Source organism: Megalobrama amblycephala, linkage group LG15, assembly GCF_018812025.1.
Source record: "Megalobrama amblycephala isolate DHTTF-2021 linkage group LG15, ASM1881202v1, whole genome shotgun sequence".
NCBI classification, from domain to species: domain Eukaryota; kingdom Metazoa; phylum Chordata; class Actinopteri; order Cypriniformes; family Xenocyprididae; genus Megalobrama; species Megalobrama amblycephala.
Genome location: NC_063058.1, coordinates 15,811,606 through 15,830,058, shown reverse-complemented (window position 1 = coordinate 15,830,058; position 18,453 = coordinate 15,811,606). Strand labels below are relative to the sequence as shown.

The following is an 18,453-nucleotide window of genomic DNA, read 5'->3' as shown; positions in this document are numbered from 1 at the left end:
TTTTAACATGTTTTGTATGCTATATTATCATTCTTAAGTGCTTAGCTGGTTAAATAAATTGTTGTTTACCATGTGGTCAGAAATAACTAGCTTGACCTACTGAACTGGTAATTCTGAAACATTTCCATTGTTGCATATTTATTCATTCCTGATGGCTAATTATTATCATTCTATGGTAATAATGTCAAATTATTTAATTTATAATAGCCAATTATTATACTAAAAACATCATAAAATTGAATAAAACTAATTAATAGTAAAAAAAAAAAATTTTTTTTTTTACCTAAAAGGAAAAAAACAAAAAAGATGAAGATGATTTAGACAATAATTGTTTTGTCTAAATCATGTATTTGTGATGTTGGGATTCTGAGTTCTGCAGAAATGTCCAGTCATGTGTGAGGTGGCCATTTGCACTGACACACTAACACACTGACACGGGTGAAACGTGCACTCTAATGTACCTCTGCAGTAACCTGGTGTGTGTGTGTGTGTTCAGAAACGAGTGTCTGTGCATGTGGTAATGATGATGGTAAATCTTAAATCTGCAGTCTAATCATAAAAATCCTCCTACAAGGACAGTTGTGTGACCTTGAGCTTGAAAAATGAGCATTTCGAGAGATTATGATGCACAGCTTTACTATTTTCTGCCCCATATTTGTGTAACATTGTTGAATCTAGGTCAAAATTCCTATTTATCTTGTCAGTGTTTGTTGAATATTATCTCCCTAGAAAACATGCTCAGTGTTTCGCGGCAGAGTGACAGCTGCCACGAGATTTAATTTGGACCTAAACACAGACACAAACAGCTGTCCTAAACTCGTACACACACACACACGCAGAGACCGTTTGCATCTGGTCTGACCTTCCACAAATTTTCCAACATCAAAAACACCAAATGACAGGAGCTTAAACCCCACAGGAGATTTGTTTGCCGTCTCTCAGTGGATCTACATAAAGCTTTGAAGAGGGCTGCCTGCGAGGTGTCTGCTAGGATTTGTGCATAACACTGGAAAGCTATAGATGCTGAAATAATCCTCTGGACAAGAAAAAAAAAAAAAAAAAAAACTCCACATACATTAAATCGCTTCTCCGCTTGGAATAAAATCTGAGACTAAATGTGGGTCAGATTAAAATGCCTTTGGAATAGCCAATTAAAATTGTGTTACATGACCATGTGCAGTCAATATGCTTAATTAGATATTAGTCTTGTTTTCAACTCTTGATTTTTTCTTTACCTTCTTAAATTTTAGCATTCAATTGTTGAAACTACAATATACGTGTTTTAAATGCTACAACATACAGGCTGGAATCAATCTCATCCAAATGTCAAAAACTGGCCTAATTTACTTGACTGCACCCTGGTAATTAATAAAAATTGAATAAAATGGTAATATGCGAGTACTGTTCAGGCCTCTCAAGCGATCCATTTCAGGTCAGTGGTTATTAGGACAAGTCCGTCCTGGATCTTCTCAGATTGTTTGCTGAAATTGTTTTTTGTTGTTGTTGTTGTAGGAACATGACATTGAAACCCCTTATGGGATGTTGCACGTGGTGATCCGCGGGGCTCCCAAGGGCAACAAGCCAGCTATCCTGACCTACCATGATGTTGGGCTCAACCGTAAGTAAACATTTTTTTTTGTGTGTGTGTGTGTTTGTGTACAAAGGTAAACTATATGCACATTGCTCTCCAATAGCCAAAGCAACACGCACTGCACGATTTCAATCTTGGAACACCATCTGTTTTCACGCATTGACCTGGAGTTAATTTCCCCATCTCCACAACCAACAAGAGATGCTTGTGTGTTAGTGTGTGTATTTTTGCATTTGTGCGTGTTCAAAGAGCAGCCCTCTGGAAGTGATGTGTGTGGGCTGTGATCAGAGCTGTAATTTGGATGCCAGCTGACTGCAGTTTATCAGTTCTGTTAACAAACTGCATGCAGTGTGAGACGAAGCTGATCTCAGGTGGCAGGTGATCTCAGCACCACATATGTGATGGTGCAAAAACTCAGGCACAGAGGATTTTTTTTTTTTTATAGAAAATTAAAAAAAGATATACAAGCCAAACACAGATATGGCAACATAGCTTAAAGTTGATCTATAGTTTATATATATGTATACATATAATTTAAAGTTGATCTTTGTTTTATATACAGTACAGTCCAAAAGTTTGGAACCACTAAGATTTTTAATGTTTTTAAAAGAAGTTTCGTCTGCTCACCAAGGCTACATTTATTGAATTAAAAATACAGTAAAAAACAGTAATATTGTGAAATATTATTACAATTTAAAATAACTGTGTACTATTTAAATATATTTGACAAAGTAATTTATTCCTGTGATGCAAAGCTGAATTTTCAGCATCGTTACTCCAGTCTTCAGTGTCACATGATCCTTCAGAAATCATTCTAATATGCTGATCTGCTGCTCAAGAAACATTTATGATTATTTTCAATGTTAAAAACAGTTGTGTACTTTTTTTTTTTCAGGATTCCTTGATGAATAGAAAGTTCAAAAGAACAGCATTTATCTGAAATACAAAGCTTCTGTAGCATTATACACTACCGTTCAAAAGTTTGGGGTCAGTAAGAATTTTTATTTTTATTTTTTTGAAAAGAAATTAAAGAAATGAATACTTTTATTCAGCAAGGATGCATTAAATCAATCAAAAGTGGCAGTAAAGACATTTATAATGTTACAAAAGATTAGATTTCAGATAAACACTGTTCTTTTGAACTTTCTATTCATCAAATAATCCTGAAAAAAAATATTGTACACAAATATTTTGTACAGTTGTACACATTCAATGTTTCTTGAGCAGCAGATCAGCATATTAGAATGATTTCTGAAGGATCATGTGACACTGAAGACTGGAGTAATGATGCTGAAAATTCAGCTTTGCATCACAGGAATAAATTACTTTGTGAAATATATTCAAATAGAAAACTGTTATTTTAAATTGTAATAATATTTCACAATATTACTGTTTTTACTGTATTTTTAATTAAATAAATGTAGCCTTGGTGAGCAGACGAAACTTCTTTTAAAAACATTAAAAATCTTAGTGGTTCCAAACTTTTGGACTGTACTGTATATATATATATATATATATATATATATATATATATAAAGTATATATTTATTAAAAATAATGTATTCATAACTGGCTCTTCCAAGTTTTATAATGGGAGTGAATAGTAACTGAGATTTTGAAGCCCAAAAAACGCATCCATCCATCATAAAAGTAATCCATACGGTTCCAGGGGGTTAATAAAGGCCTTCTGAAGCGAAGCGATGTGTTTTTGTAAGAAAAATATTTACAACTTTATAAACTAGAATCACTGGCATCCGTACGTGAGTCGATTCCGGCAGAAGAGTGAACTTTGACCGGGCGTATGACGTATTGACGAACATGGAAGTGCAGAGGATAGAGCAAAACAAAACATCAGTCACAAATTAGAAGTCTAAAACGAGAATTTTTAAAGAGTAAATGTCAGAGGAGCTTGAGTTTCTACTCTCAAATAAGCTTACGCTACACCTACATCCTACGTCATAAGCCGGAACTTGAGGAACGCTTGGACGGATGTTACCGGAAGCTAGTGATTATAGCCTATAAAGTGATAAATATGGATATTTTCTTACAAAAATGCATCGCTTCGCTTCAGAAGGCCTTTATTAACCCCCTGGAGCAGTTTGGATTACTTTTATAATGGATGGATGTACTTTTTTGGTCTTCAAAATATTGGTTACTATTCACTCCCATTATAAAGCTTGGAAGAGCCATGATATGTTTTGTATTAGACTGAAAGAAGAAAGTCATATACACCTAGGATGGCTTGAGGATAAGTAAATTATGGGATAATTTTCATTTTTGGGTGATTTAAACATTTAAGAATTATTTTGAACATATATATTTTTTTGTTCATTGTAGCTACTTTTTAGTTGCTATAAAAAGGGGGAATGAATGTCTATTAAAAAGTCTATTAATGTTTGTACTAAATATGAATTATAGGAATTTAATCTATGCCATGATAAGGAACAGTAGATGCATTTATGGGTCAGACTCAGCAGAGTCACTATTGACCTTGATATTGGATTCCACATTCTGTAAAATGTGCCGGAATTAAATGACTCGTAACCTTGGCTGAGAGCTCTTTTCATCACTCGCAACACGGCTTTCCTGTCCTCTACTGCTCCTCTCTCTTTCCTCTTTCCACCTAATTCCTTCCTCTCCTCCTCCCATATCTGCCCATTCCTCATTATCTATTCCTGGAGTGTGTTATTGTCTGCCTGTTCTTATTCTTATGCAGTGCAAGAAAGAGAGTGAGAGAAATATGTAGGTCACAAAAACATACCCATCATGCAGTGTTGGGGAGGGGAGTGGGGAAGGTCAGCACTGCGGCATAGAATAACTCTGAATCTCCTCTCTGCTGCAGATACATGTATTAGTATGCATGGCCATTCTTCCATCACAAAACATGACTCAGTGCAAGAGAGCGAGAGCGAGCGAGTGACACAGACCACCGAAAGGACACACTGGCCTATATAAAAAAATGCAAAGTGAGCAATACAGCTGGGACGGAATGAAAAAAAAAAAAACGGTTCATTCACTACAGGGTAGAGAAGCTCGGGTATGATTCATGCCACAATGCAGCGCATTTAAGAATGCAAGTTTTTGAATGGGATGTCAACTTTAGAAATCGTTTTTTTGGGAACTTCATTAAATCCATTAAAGGAATAGTGCATCTAAAAATTACTTTATCTTAATGTCATTGCAAACCTGTATTGTATTTTACTTTACTTTTATTTTATTTTGGTTTCAGAAGACTTATAATAAAGCACACAAGTTATATGGGCGACTTCCAAAATTTCTACTTTTGTACTCCATGGAACAGGTAACAGCATATGGGATTGGAACGACATAAGGATGAGTCAGTATTTGGGGCAATCTATTCCTTTAAATAACTTGAAGACCTGCCAAAATACATTTGATGTTGATTAGGAAGATGGCATGATCTAAAATGAGTTATTAGCGCCGCTTGAGCAGTTAGCTAGAACACTGAAGTTGTTTTGTTTGTTCATTTTATGATCTAAGTAGGCCAATGGCAGGAGAGATGAGCGGACAGAGAAAACGATTTACAGAACTGCCCCAAATTTGAAGCATTCTTTTATAATCAGTAATGTTATATAATGTACGACATTACGAAAGGGAATCCAATGGATTCTGGGTTAACAATGTATTATATATGGTTGTTGGAGATGTAGGATGTAAATACCACAGGCATGGTATAGGAACACAATCATTCACGCCACACTATCACACTATCTGTACATCCTCATTTTACCAAGGTAACAACGCAATACGTTTTTGTAAGGGCTACAATGTCTTGCTCTTTTTCTCTGAGCAGACAAGCTGTGCTTCAACACCTTCTTCCACAATGAAGACATGCAGGAGATCACTAAGCACTTTGTGGTGTGCCACGTGGATGCCCCAGGCCAGCACATTGGTGCCCCCCAGATGCCACAAGGGTATGATGAACGCACACATTAACATATAGACCAGTATTAGCCATTTTACACACGGTAAGAAATATATGTACTGACAGTCAATCGTTACGGAAAATAACTAATTTAGCCTGTTAACTGTCACTGCAATAATCTGGAACAATCTTCTTTAAATACCAACCTTAGTGATATATTCGCATTCATGAAGTACAACCATTAAGTTCAGATCTAAAAAGGCAGGTGACAGTAAACAGGTTAAATAAATAAATAATTGTATTACTGTAAAGTACATTTCCAGGTAAAAAAAATACTGTAGTAATTTATAGTAAATACTATAGTGTTTTTGAACCATACTATAGTAAATTGTAGTATACTGTATATATTATAGTATTTAATGAATGCTACAGCATACTGTAGTATTAACTATAGTGAACTGATCAACTGTAATAAATACTGTAGTATACTTTAGTTTTTACTACAGTAAACTGTAGTGTATTGTAGTATAATATACAACTTAGTACAGTATTGGGTAACGTAATTTGTTTAGTTGTCATATTACTACAGCAACTATAGAATTACCACAACAAATTAATTCAAGTACTTTTCTATAGTATGGTTTCAAAACACTATAGTATTTACTATAAATTACTATAGTATTTTTTCACCTGGGTTATCCAACTTATTGCATGGCTACTCGCCAAATAAATTAATAGGCTACGTGGACATGAAATATTGATTTAAGTTGAAATTATTAATAATCTTACCTGTATATGATCTTAAAGCCTCCCTAAAGAAGAACGTACGATCAACAGTTGGCATAGCAACAAGACGAACACCGCGTCAATATTAGAGTAAAATTAATCTTCTGAGGGAATTTTCACTACAGTCGATTACTGAGACTCAAGATGGCGCCAGTTGCGTTTGGATGAAACAAAAGCGCGCGAGTCCGCGGAGAGACATGAACGTAGCGAATTGATATTAAAGGGATAGTTCACCCAAAAATGATAATTCTGTCATTATTTACACACCCTCAAATGTCCCAAACCTGTGTATATTTCTTTATTCTGACGAACACAAAGGAAGATATTTTGAAGATTAGGGGAAACTGAACAGGGGCACTATGGACCCCTTAAAAGTTTGTAAACATTGCAACGTTTCTTGGTGGGCGGGGCTTAGCTGGAGGCAAAAAGAGACGCTGGACTCAATGTTGACAAGCGTAAGCTAGCATGTTTTCGGAGGGATTTATTAAACATAAATGCAGAAGAAGGTTCAGAACTGTCCGAATATGTACAGTCACTGACTCTGCGGGACCGTGACAGCTATTTTTGTAAATTAACTTACGTTTTGGATATTTCCTAGACAACATATGAATTACTTTCGGGTGGTTCGGGGAATTTTGTCAAGGCTTACTGTCTAATGTAACCTAACGCTGGGCTAACTATGATTATGGCTAGCAATGTGGATTATTTTAAGAGACCATTCAAAGGATGGCACACACATCTATTGCTGTATGTTTGTTTAACATTTAAGCTAGCTAGTGTGCTGAAAGTTGGCGACATTTCATCTATAAAACAGAAACTTGCTGATTTGTACTAGATAAAACCAACACACCATTACATATACATCGATTATTTTACCTGATATGAAGTGTGCACTGTAAACACGAGTATTATTTATGATCGTCTCCGTCCAGTCTGTATGCTGTATTGCTTTCAACCACAATTATCTTTTTGATTTCTGTGAAGGAATGTCTGCCGGGATCTGGTAAAACTTTAGTTTTGAACCAAAAGTCCTGTTCCTTCTATTCTGGCAGCCAAAAACACAACAAGATGACATTTTAAAGTCAAAACCTCAAATTTTTAGCGCGCCCGCTATTAGTTCTTATTTATGTTTTGCCTCCAGCTAGAGCGGTGACGTCACAGTGACGTAGGCGATTAAGGGGTCTATAGAGTACCTCAGGGATGACGCGTTTTTGTAGGCCAACCTGGAAGTTAGCGGCGCACGGGTTCCCTCGGTTGAAAGCCTATGCATTTTTCCCGTAGACTTTTGGAAAATCGCAGAAAATAAGCTCTGTGTTTAACAAAGGGTTATGACACTTACACGTTTTGTCTATCAAGATAATCTTTACAAGTTAAAACAACATAAATACATTTTGAAGCCTAAATAAAGTCGTCAGATATAAAAGGCTAACAGTAGGCTATAAACGGACTACAGCACACCATGGTCGCGGATCAACGACGTCACCACCAAGGTTCTTCAAACTGTATTTAAAAAAAACGACGTTATTTAAAAACATGTTCGCTGATTATGATCTGCGCTGTGTATGAATACTTATACACTTTTTTATGAGAAATGCTGTCCAAATGTCCCGTTTTTAATGATGACGTCTAAAGTCCCCGCCAAAGGAAGTAGTCCCTTTTAGCAATTTGTTAGCAACCGCCGTTTTTTAAGACACAGTAAAGGTTTAAAAAATCACAAGCGGGTTATAACTGGTGTGTTTTATGTCATAGATCAAAACGTGAAAATATTTAGAGGCTTTGTTAACCACAGACCTTATTTCAGGCGATTTAGCAAAAACCCATTCAAAAAACCCATAGACTTTACGGCGTTGGAACCGGAAGCCCTAAAATTCTAACTCGCTTCCGGGTTTTGCCTACAAAAATGCGTCATCCCTGAGGTACTCTATTGACTTCCATAGTCCCCCCCACCCCTACAATGGAGGTGCCTGGTTACAAACTTTCTTCCAAATATCTTCCTTTGTGTTCAACAGAAGAAAGAATCTAATACAGGTTTGGAATAACTTGATGGTGAGTAAATGATGACAGAAATTTCACTTTTCAGTGAACTTTCCCTTTAATGCCGCAATTGATGAATCAGAATCAAGTATTTCAGAGAGCCATGCAACTCAAGATATCAATATTTATTCTGAATCTTGTTATTTCTAGGTATCAGTATCCCACAATGGACCAGCTAGCTGGGATGCTTCCTAGTGTGGTGCAACACTTTGGGTCAGTCAGATTAAACCTGTTATGCTAATGCAATGATATCCATTCCTAAAATCCCCATATTTAAATGACTCAATGTTCTCTTTTCTATAGCTTCAAGAGCATTGTGGGAATTGGAGTCGGGGCTGGTGCCTACATCCTCGCCAAATTTGCTGTTAGTACTAAATGTCAGAATTTTATGTTTGTTCAGTGGTCTTTTCATTCACATTTAGTGCAATTCAATTGTACTCTCTACCTGTAGCTGATTTTCCCAGATCTTGTGGAGGGTCTAGTTCTACTCAACATTGACCCCAATGGGAAAGGATGGATCGACTGGGCTGCCACAAAACTTTCAGGACTCACCAGTGCTTTACCAGACACTGTCCTGGCCCACCTCTTCAGCCAGGTACAAATTAATCTACGTGTTTCACTATGGGTAGGCTACAAGTATTGAGTAACCTTATGAATGAATAATAAGTATTAGAATAATAGTAAATACATATCTAAGATTTAATTTTTAAAATATAAATATCAATGTTAAATCTCAAGCTAAATATTTAGCTAACATAACATGTATTATTGTATTTGAATTACAGGAAGAGCTTATGAGCAACACAGAAATTGTGCAAAACTACCGCCAACAGATCAATAACACCATCAACCAGTTTAACCTACAGCTCTTCTGGAATATGTACAACAGGTAACTGCACACCTCCTCATTAATGTATAGAAATTGATGCATAATGCATGCATTGAATAAAAAAAATCTGTTTTTTCCTAGCCGCAGGGATTTGGAAATGAACCGCAGTGGCACTGTGCTAAATGCGAAGACCCTGAGGTGAGGACTATGTTAATTTGACTCTGACTAGTCTAGTAGTCACGTTTACATACGCCTGTGTGATCAGACTAAATTCTCAATTCTCATTCTTGCAGGTGCCCAGTCATGCTGGTCGTTGGTGATAATGCTCCGGCTGAGGAGGGCGTGGTGAGTCTTGTGTGTAATATTTTGGGAGGAATAATATTTTTCTCATCGTTCTCAAATTTTCTTCCTCCTACCAAATGTCTCTCCTTTCCATCTTTATATAAACCTGTCTTTCTGTGTCATATTTGCCGAACGAGGACGTATTTTGTAATTCAGAGACAGGTCAATCCCCTCTGCATTCCTTTCTCTTCCTCTGTTTACCTCCTTTTGCCCTCCCTCTTTCTCCGTTTGTCTCATGGGAGCAGATGGCACTGGTCCCAGGGTTGATCTACCAGGCTTTGCTAGCTTGTGTGTGTTGGATATTTTTAACTCTGTGCTATGGTCCTTTAATCTAACATATGAAAGCTGGGTCAGTGCCCCATCACATCTCATCAGACACACAGGGTGAGAGATGAGGAAAAAGAGGGACACAATGAAGGAGGGGAAGAGATGGATAAGAGTGAGAGGTAAATGAAAAAAGGATGAGAGAAAAGACGGATTTGAGTAATTTGGGTCAAGTGGAGGAAGAAGAAAAGGTGGGAGCAGAAGAAACAACAGAAGGATACGCAAGAGATTAAGACGAAAATAATAAGTAAGGCATGAAAAATAAAGTGATTTTGAGCGAATGAGAGATCAGAAAAGCAAATATGCTACCGGTGAAACGTTAGGACACACCTATGCATTTTCCATTTTATAACAATAGTAATAATAGTAATAGCTTTTCCTTCAATTTCTGGTCTAAATAATCCATGTATTCAAATGTAAAAATTTAATTATTAAAAAGTATATAATAATATATGGATATAATAATATATAAACTAATATATGGAAAATAGATATAAAGAGGATAGAGAAAGCAACAGATAGATTAAAAAAAAAAACATTAAAATATTGGTTGGGGGAAGTACACATAGAGGAAAGATGTGTTCCCACCATCAGTATCACATCCACTGGATAATTCAGACACTTGTGGTGGAAGTTTGCATTAGAATCGTGAACATGTTAGAAAGAAGAGGGAACCCATCCCATTCCAAAAGTGCCTGCGCTGGACCGAACAGAGCCTGCAGGCGAATGCATCTGTGCAGCTGTCTTTCCTTAGTGCTGGAATATGACTCATCTCTGCAGTACCGCTGTAACTGGGTCAGACCTCAAGAACACATATACATACTGTGTGTGTGTGTATATATATATATATATATATATATATATATATATATATATATATATATATATATATATACACTGTGTGCAGAATTATTAGGCAACTTGATTGACACCTTACTGCCAGATTCTGGAAGATAAATTCTGGAGACTAAAGGGTTCCTGATGGTTTCACACTTAATTCTTCACCTTAATTCTTGATTATTTTGCAGTTAACATGTGTCTTTTCTTTTCCACCAGTTTTTGTATGACCTCGCTGACCCAATGAGCATTTTGCTGTCCCTTGGTCATGCTTTAACTTTGCAATTTCTAGTATTGCATTAGTATTGCGTCCTTCTCATGAGTATTTAATAATTTTTGACTTTTCAGTCTGAGTTAAATCTCTTTTTTGGCTCATTTTGCCCGAAAAAGAAAACCTGCCTAATAATTCTGCACACCTGAATATAAGGCATTTTTCATTTCCAGCCTTCATGAGCAATTATATATCACTTATAAATGATTAAAAACAATATTAATAGTAGTTATTAAGATTGATGTGGATTGGAAAAATGTGCTTGGAAAAAAAATATGATCAGAAAATCAAGTTGCCTAATAATTCTGCACACAGTGTGTATATATATATATATATATATATATATATATATATATATATATATATATATATATATATATATATACAGTACAGTCCAAAAGTTTGGAACCACTAAGATTTTTAATGTTTTTAAAAGAAGTTTCGTCTGCTCACCAAGGCTACATTTATTTAATTAAAAATACAGTAAAAACAGTAATATTGTGAAATATTATTACAATTTAAAATAACAGTTTTCTATTTGAATATATTTCACAAAGTAATTTATTCCTGTGATGCAAAGCTGAATTTTCAGCATCATTACTCCAGTCTTCAGTGTCACATGATCCTTCAGAAATCATTCTAATATGCTGATCTGCTGCTCAAGAAACATTTAATGTGTACAATTGTACAAAATATTTGTGTACAATATTTTTTTTCAGGATTATTTGATAAATAGAAAGTTCAAAAGAACAGTGTTTATCTGAAATCTAATCTTTTGTAACATTATAAATGTCTTTACTGCCACTTTTGATTGATTTAATGCATCCTTGCTGAATAAAAGTATTCATTTCTTTAATTTCTTTTAAAAAAAAAAAATAAATAAAATTCTTACTGACCCCAAACTTTTGAACGGTAGTGTATAATGCTACAGAAGCTTTGTATTTCAGATAAATGCTGTTCTTTTGAACTTTCTATTCATCAAGGAATCCTGAAAAAAAAAGTACACAACTGTTTTCAACATTGAAAATAATCATAAATGTTTATTGAGCAGCAGATCAGCATATTAGAATGATTTCTGAAGGATCATGTGACACTGAAGACTGGAGTAACGATGCTGAAAATTCAGCTTTGCATCACAGGAATAAATTACTTTGTCAAATATATTTAAATAGTACACAGTTATTTTAAATTGTAATAATATTTCACAATATTACTGTTTTTTACTGTATTTTTAATTAAATAAATGTAGCCTTGGTGAGCAGACGAAACTTCTTTTAAAAACATTAAAAATCTTAGTGGTTGCAAACTTTTGGACTGTACTGTATATATATCCTCCCTTCATCACACCATCCATCTTACTGCCCATCATTCAACTGCCTTTTGAAGAACTTCTTTTATCTTTTTTCTTTATATAAAACTCTAAATGCCCTGATACATTTGTAAATGTTTACATATGTTTGTTAAAAACATTATAAATGCTTTTTATTCATAGGTTGAGTGCAACTCCAAGCTGGATCCAACCCACACCACATTCCTGAAGGCAAGCGAGCAAACATACTGTAGAAATAGAGGCAAAACTTTTCACCATTTTGTTACACAAAATTTCTGAAATAAATGATTAATAAAAATGGATTTGGTTTGTTTCAGATGGCTGATTCAGGTGGAATGCCTCAAATTACACAGGTGAGACTGCTTGACGTGTCTGATCTCAGATCAGTCTATGACAAATAGTCTATTACAGTGGTGACCCAACACAGTGCCAGAACAGTTTATTGTACAAAAGTTATTAAAAATGTCTTTAAAATCAAATATTTTCAGTTATTAATCTTAGTGAATAAATAAGGTAAAACTTAAAGGATTAGTTCACTTTTAAATGAAAATTACCCCATGCTTTAATCACCCTCAAGCCATCCTTCTTTTTTCTGATGAACACAATCAGAGATACATTAATAAATATCCTGACGTTTCCGAGCTTTATAATGGCAGTAAGCGATACCAATGAGTAAGAAGCTGAAGAAAGTGTCTCCATCCACATCCATCCACCATAAACATACTCCACACGGCTCCGGGGGGTTAATAAATGCCTTCTGAAGTGAAACGATACATTTGTGTAAAAAGAATATCCATATTTAACAAGCTATAAAGTAAAATATCTACACAGCAAAATATCCAGAGTTAAATCAACTCTGCTCAGAGTACATATGGTCCCTCTCTAAATAGTGTTAAAATAACACTGAAGCAGAGTTAAAGTTAATGTGATAATTAAGTGATGATTGTGCATTAGTGATGAACACCTGCTGTTAACAAGCAGAATCACTGAAGAAAAGAGAAACACAAGAACTACAACTGACTTCAGTCACAGCCTTATTAATTGCTTAATTATCTCATTAACTTTAACTCTGCTTCAGTGTTACTTTAACACTATTTAGAGAGGGACCATATGTACTCTGAGCAGAGTTGATTTAACTCTGGGGATTTTAATGTGTAGCTTCCGCCAGATCGCCTTTCGTATTCTACTTACGAAGAAAGTGTACAACTCTCGCAGTTCAAAAAGCTTCCGCTACGTCCTACGCCTTCCCTATTCAACTTACGGAAAAAAATTAACTGACGCGACGGCAGTTTACATTTTGAAGAAAGTCATATACACCTAGGATACACCTAAAGCTTGGGCTAATTTTCATTTGAAAGTGAACTAATCCTTTAAGTTAAAACTAAATTCAAACTTAATTTTTATAACTTCATGATCTCAGCAGCCAATAATTCACTGTAGGAAAAACACAGTCCTCGTTGAACGTGAACCTGCATTTAACAGAGTCTTTTTTTACAGCCTGGAAAACTAACAGAGGCTTTCAAGTACTTCCTGCAGGGAATGGGATACAGTAAGTCTAATTCATTTAATAACATTTTGATTATCAGTGTATTTACTAACAAAAGTTTCAGGGCAAATCAGCACCAAAATCAGTTCAATTGATGATTCTTTCTCTGCCAAATGTAAACCGATCCAATGTTTTCAGTGTCCTTTCTCCTTTGTGTGTCTCCCATGTGACTTCCATTTTGAGACAGCTGTGAGTGTATGCATGTGAATAAATGTCTGTGTGGAGGTGTTGTATTTGTTATAATATATACTGTATGTGTATTTTCCTGCCCTTTCTCAGTTGCTTATATGAAGGATCGGAGAATGAGTGGGGGGCCAGGTACTTCCTGCTTCCTGTTCACGCCTGCCCTCTTCCTCATTTAAATGACACCTGTAGTTTAGTCTTCTAATCCCTTGCTTTTTTTGATTGGCCTTGATTAGTTTCTGTATTTATCCTTCCCAGACTGATATTTCCATTCATTCATTATTTCCTTTATTGATCAGTGATTTTTCCTCTGGAGGAAAAATGTGCTTTGAATGCGCTGTCAAGCTCTCTGCATGGCACTTATTTGATATTGAGACATCGATAACAAAAACTTAAGTTCAAAAACATGGCATCAAATGTATTTTTTAGCTTGGAATTTTACATTAGATATATATTATATATTAGAATAAGTTTCAAATAAAGAAAAATATGCACTCTTTCCCTGAAACGTCACCTTTAAAAGAGGATTCATAGGCTGCAACATCTTTTATATTTGATATATTTAATATTTTTTATAAATACTATAATATAAATATTATAAATATATAAATTTTTTATAAATTCTGTTTCTGATTTATTTGAATGAGTGTCAAGTCAATTACAGTATTTTCTTGTTTTCAGTACAAATATCTAAACATCCATAAAACAAGACACTTTGAGAAGCAAAAATGCTTAAAATATTATGGGTCATTGGCGAATAAGGTTTTTAAAAATGTAAAAACATAATGGAGATATAATTATTTTTGAAGTTTTATTAAGTGTTAACAATGAGATTATGTGGTTTTTATAATCAATTAACACTGCGTTGGTCATTTTTTACAAGATGGACAAAATTTGTCACCAAAAAAGTCATTCGGTTTAACCAAAATTTCGGTTTTACCGAATGACAATATTTTCAAACAATGCTAACAGACTGATATCTATCTAGCTAGCTAGTTATCTTGCTGGCTAGCTAGCAAAATGACAATCAAACATGTTATATTTAGTACAAGTTTTTAAAATATTACAACATTTTCGGTTGTACCAAATGACCTGATGTTTCGGGACATGCGTGAGCAAGTGAAAACGTGAATTTTTCAAATAGTTAAGAGAGAGTTAGCTACTTTGCTTCATGGCCATGTGGTCCTTTGCAAGTGTCTGAATGATGTCACATCCTGTCACATGATACTGATCGAATGACTTGATCCAAAATGTTCCCTTTATATTGGTTACTCCGAATGACATCAATGAAATTAATTTTTCTGGAGATTTTTTCTCATAACAAAGCAACAACTTCTACACATAATTTTAATACCATTTTGCGCTATGTTGATATATGATGTTATAAAATCATGCCAGAATAAAAAATATATACATTTATTACATTTTAAGATATTTTAATCACAAATGAAATGGCTGTATTGGCCTTTGGACGGTTAAACCGAATGACACTTTTGACACTTCAAAATCTTTAAAATACCTTTAAATGTAGTAAAATATAATTAAAACCTTTTGGATTCAATAAAAGAGATCTAGTTGTAATATATTACATACTTTGGATGTCATATCTTTGTTTTTTTATTATTATTAAGGCCTTTGGACAAAAAAAAAAAAAGACACGTCATTGACCCATATATATTCCCTTGCCCTATTCACAAAATGTTTTTCTTGTTTTGATCAAAAATCTTACAAAATGTTTTTGGTTTATGTTTAAAACAAGAGGAAATATTCAAATGGGATAAGGAAAATGAAATCTAAAATGAAAATATGTAAATCAAAATCTGCTTTTGTACGTAAAAACAAGAAAAATACTGATTAAAAAAAATGACTTTATGCACTGAAAACAAAGGCATTTAGATATAAAGATAATGGTTGGATATTTTTTAGTTGGATTTGAGTCATTCTGGTGGAATGTTATCAGCTTGAGGCTGAAATAATTTTAGACCAAAAGTTCAAGCATGTCATCCCTGCCTCCTCTGCAACACATCATGCATCCCAGACGAACTTCCCTGTGGATACGAAATGACTTATTCATCTCTTTCTCTCTTTTTCTCTCAGTGCCTTCAGCCAGTATGACCCGTCTTGCTCGCTCACGAACAGCTTCTCTGACCAGCGCCGGCTCCGTGGATGGTTCTCGCAACCGCGCATGCACACACTCAGATAGCAGTGAGGGAGTTGGGCAGGTCAGCCACACCATGGAAGTGTCCTGCTGAACCCTCGTGCACCATCTCACATGCACACATTTAGAGAGACGTGGCGTGGAAGGAGGGCGTGAGAAGAATGAAGGTCTCATACTGCTTTCATTCTTTCTTTCTCAGCCATTTTCTATGTCCTTTCTCTCAGTTTTTTCAGTGTTAGCCCTCATAAAGGAATACTTCACCCAGAAATGAAAAAACTTCCATCATTTAATCACCCAGTTGTCTTTAGAAACCTGTATGAATTTATTTCCTTAGTAGAACACAAAATGAAATATTTGTAGTCCAAGCTGCTTTTTTTTTCATATAATGAAAATGAATGGTGACCACAAATTATTTGCAGTGAATATAAACTTTCCCCATTATTTGGCTTGTATAGTGCTTTGTCCCTCGAGGAGCATGACAGCACTTGGTCCCCATCCACTTCCATTGTATGGAAGAGAGCAGCTTGGACATTCAGCTAAACATCTGCTTTTGTGTTCCACTGAATAAAAAAACAACATACGAGTTAAGAAGAACCTTCATTTTGAGTTGAACTATTCCTTTAACCTGTAAAATGAAGACTTGCTGTCATTCCCCCCTTCAAAACAGTGTTTGGTTTCCCCCAATTTTGTAACACGGTTACTTATCGCTCAATGTGTCAGTATATCTGCACCCTTCGCTTGCTGCCTCTGGCCTTCACCTTCTCCTATGGCAAAACTACAAGTCCCATCAGACCCTGCTCTCACTCATTCCTGTCCTATGACAGTCTTTGAGGAGTAACTGATGGATTGGGTAGCAGGTAGAGGGGGTTGGTCCTGAGGAAAAGGATGAAACAAAGCAAGAGAAAGAAGAAGGGAAGGTTTTTAAACCAGAGGGTGATTTATGAGTGAACCATGTTATGCTCTCCCTCTCAATTACGAACGAAATCTAAGCGATTGTATAGTCGAAGAGGGTGAAAATCTCTTAACCAGTAAACGGTAGCTTTCGGCTAATCATCTCAGCTCATTCAGTCACTGGGAATGTATGTATCACCTCGTACTGTAAGAAAGAATCATCTTTTTGATATTTTTTTATTATTATTTGAGCTAAATTTGATTTCTTATTTGAAATATGTTAATAAAAACTAAAAAGTAGGAGCAGAAGTTGTATAACTTGACCACTGACTTGCCTTAATATATTATTAAACTATATTAGAATGCATCATTTTGCCATTCACTTTCAAATCAAGTCTTGCTTCATTAAAGATAACATACCGTCCCACAAAAGTACCCTTTTAGTGTGTACTCACTGTCATATGAAAGTAGCTTTGCCTGGGATTGGTTCTGTACGATCTTTTTATAGACAATCAGCTTCTGACCCAAACCGGACCATCGCTTCCCTTACAGCACCCAGCCCCGCACAAAGAATATACCAAAGCTACTGATACAAATGCACACGCGAATGCACACGTACATTTTCCGATGAGGGCTGGGCTCTGCAAGGTAACAGAGCTTCTGTATGCATATACTCGCACACACACACACACGATTAATGTACTCGCATGCAACATGCACATAAACAACACAGAAGGATTCATATGTGTTAGAATCAAGCTCATTTAGATCTGTACAACCACATTTAGTTATTTTTTGTGCTATTTTACAATGGATCTTTTTCTCAATGGACCTATTCACATGGTTCTTAGAACTCAACATAGTTGGGTAAACTTTATAGTTACAACAAAAACATTTTTTGCATTCCACTTTGCTCCAATAGCAAAATAAAAATGGCATTTATAGCAGGAAAACAAATGAAACATTGATTATGTTGGTCAGAAGAGGGAAAGATGTCAAATTTGCCATCACTCCCACAGCCGTTGTTTTAGAAACATTCATGCAGCAGCTTGAACTAGTTTTCTGAAATGTAATGCTTAGTAATACAACACAAAGCACCGTGTTATAACATTATTTTTTTTTAAATTGGTAATAAAAAAGTCTGTCTGTTAAAAAGGTCCATTATTGGAAAATCTGTTGTTGATGTATTACGGAAGAGGATTAGGGCCAAGCAATAATATAAAAAAATATAACCATCTTGAGATTAAAGTTGTTAAATTTCGAGAAAAAAGTCGAAATAAAATGTTGAGAATAAACTCGTTAAATTATGAGAAAAAAACTCGTTAAATTTCGAGAAAAAAGTCGAGATAAAATGTTGAGAATAAACTCATTAAATTACGAGAAAAAACTCGTAAAAAGTTTGTGAAAAAAGTCGAGATAAAATTATGAGAATAAAGTCATTAAAT

General features: G+C 35.1%; 1 protein-coding gene across 7 annotated transcripts in view; it reads left to right on the top strand.

Moving 5' to 3' along the window:
• ndrg4 (NDRG family member 4) overlaps positions 1 to 18,128 on the top strand; it is a 36,214-nt gene extending 18,086 nt beyond the window's left edge. For 5 of the 7 annotated variants that reach the window (XM_048158000.1, XM_048158002.1, XM_048157998.1 and 2 more), the window contains 13 exons: positions 1,513 to 1,618; positions 5,406 to 5,526; positions 8,448 to 8,510; positions 8,601 to 8,661; positions 8,749 to 8,892; positions 9,083 to 9,186; positions 9,268 to 9,324; positions 9,420 to 9,471; positions 12,393 to 12,440; positions 12,548 to 12,583; positions 13,728 to 13,779; positions 14,056 to 14,094; positions 16,057 to 18,128. In XM_048158000.1, coding sequence (XP_048013957.1) covers positions 1,513 to 1,618; positions 5,406 to 5,526; positions 8,448 to 8,510; positions 8,601 to 8,661; positions 8,749 to 8,892; positions 9,083 to 9,186; positions 9,268 to 9,324; positions 9,420 to 9,471; positions 12,393 to 12,440; positions 12,548 to 12,583; positions 13,728 to 13,779; positions 14,056 to 14,094; positions 16,057 to 16,211 — 1,038 coding nt within the window. In that variant the 3' untranslated portion in view covers positions 16,212 to 18,128. The remainder of the gene's footprint in view (positions 1 to 1,512; positions 1,619 to 5,405; positions 5,527 to 8,447; positions 8,511 to 8,600; positions 8,662 to 8,748; positions 8,893 to 9,082; positions 9,187 to 9,267; positions 9,325 to 9,419; positions 9,472 to 12,392; positions 12,441 to 12,547; positions 12,584 to 13,727; positions 13,780 to 14,055; positions 14,095 to 16,056) is intronic. The other 2 variants (XM_048157999.1, XM_048158004.1) reach the window with 1 other exon arrangement.
• The last annotated feature ends 325 nt before the right edge of the window (positions 18,129 to 18,453 follow it).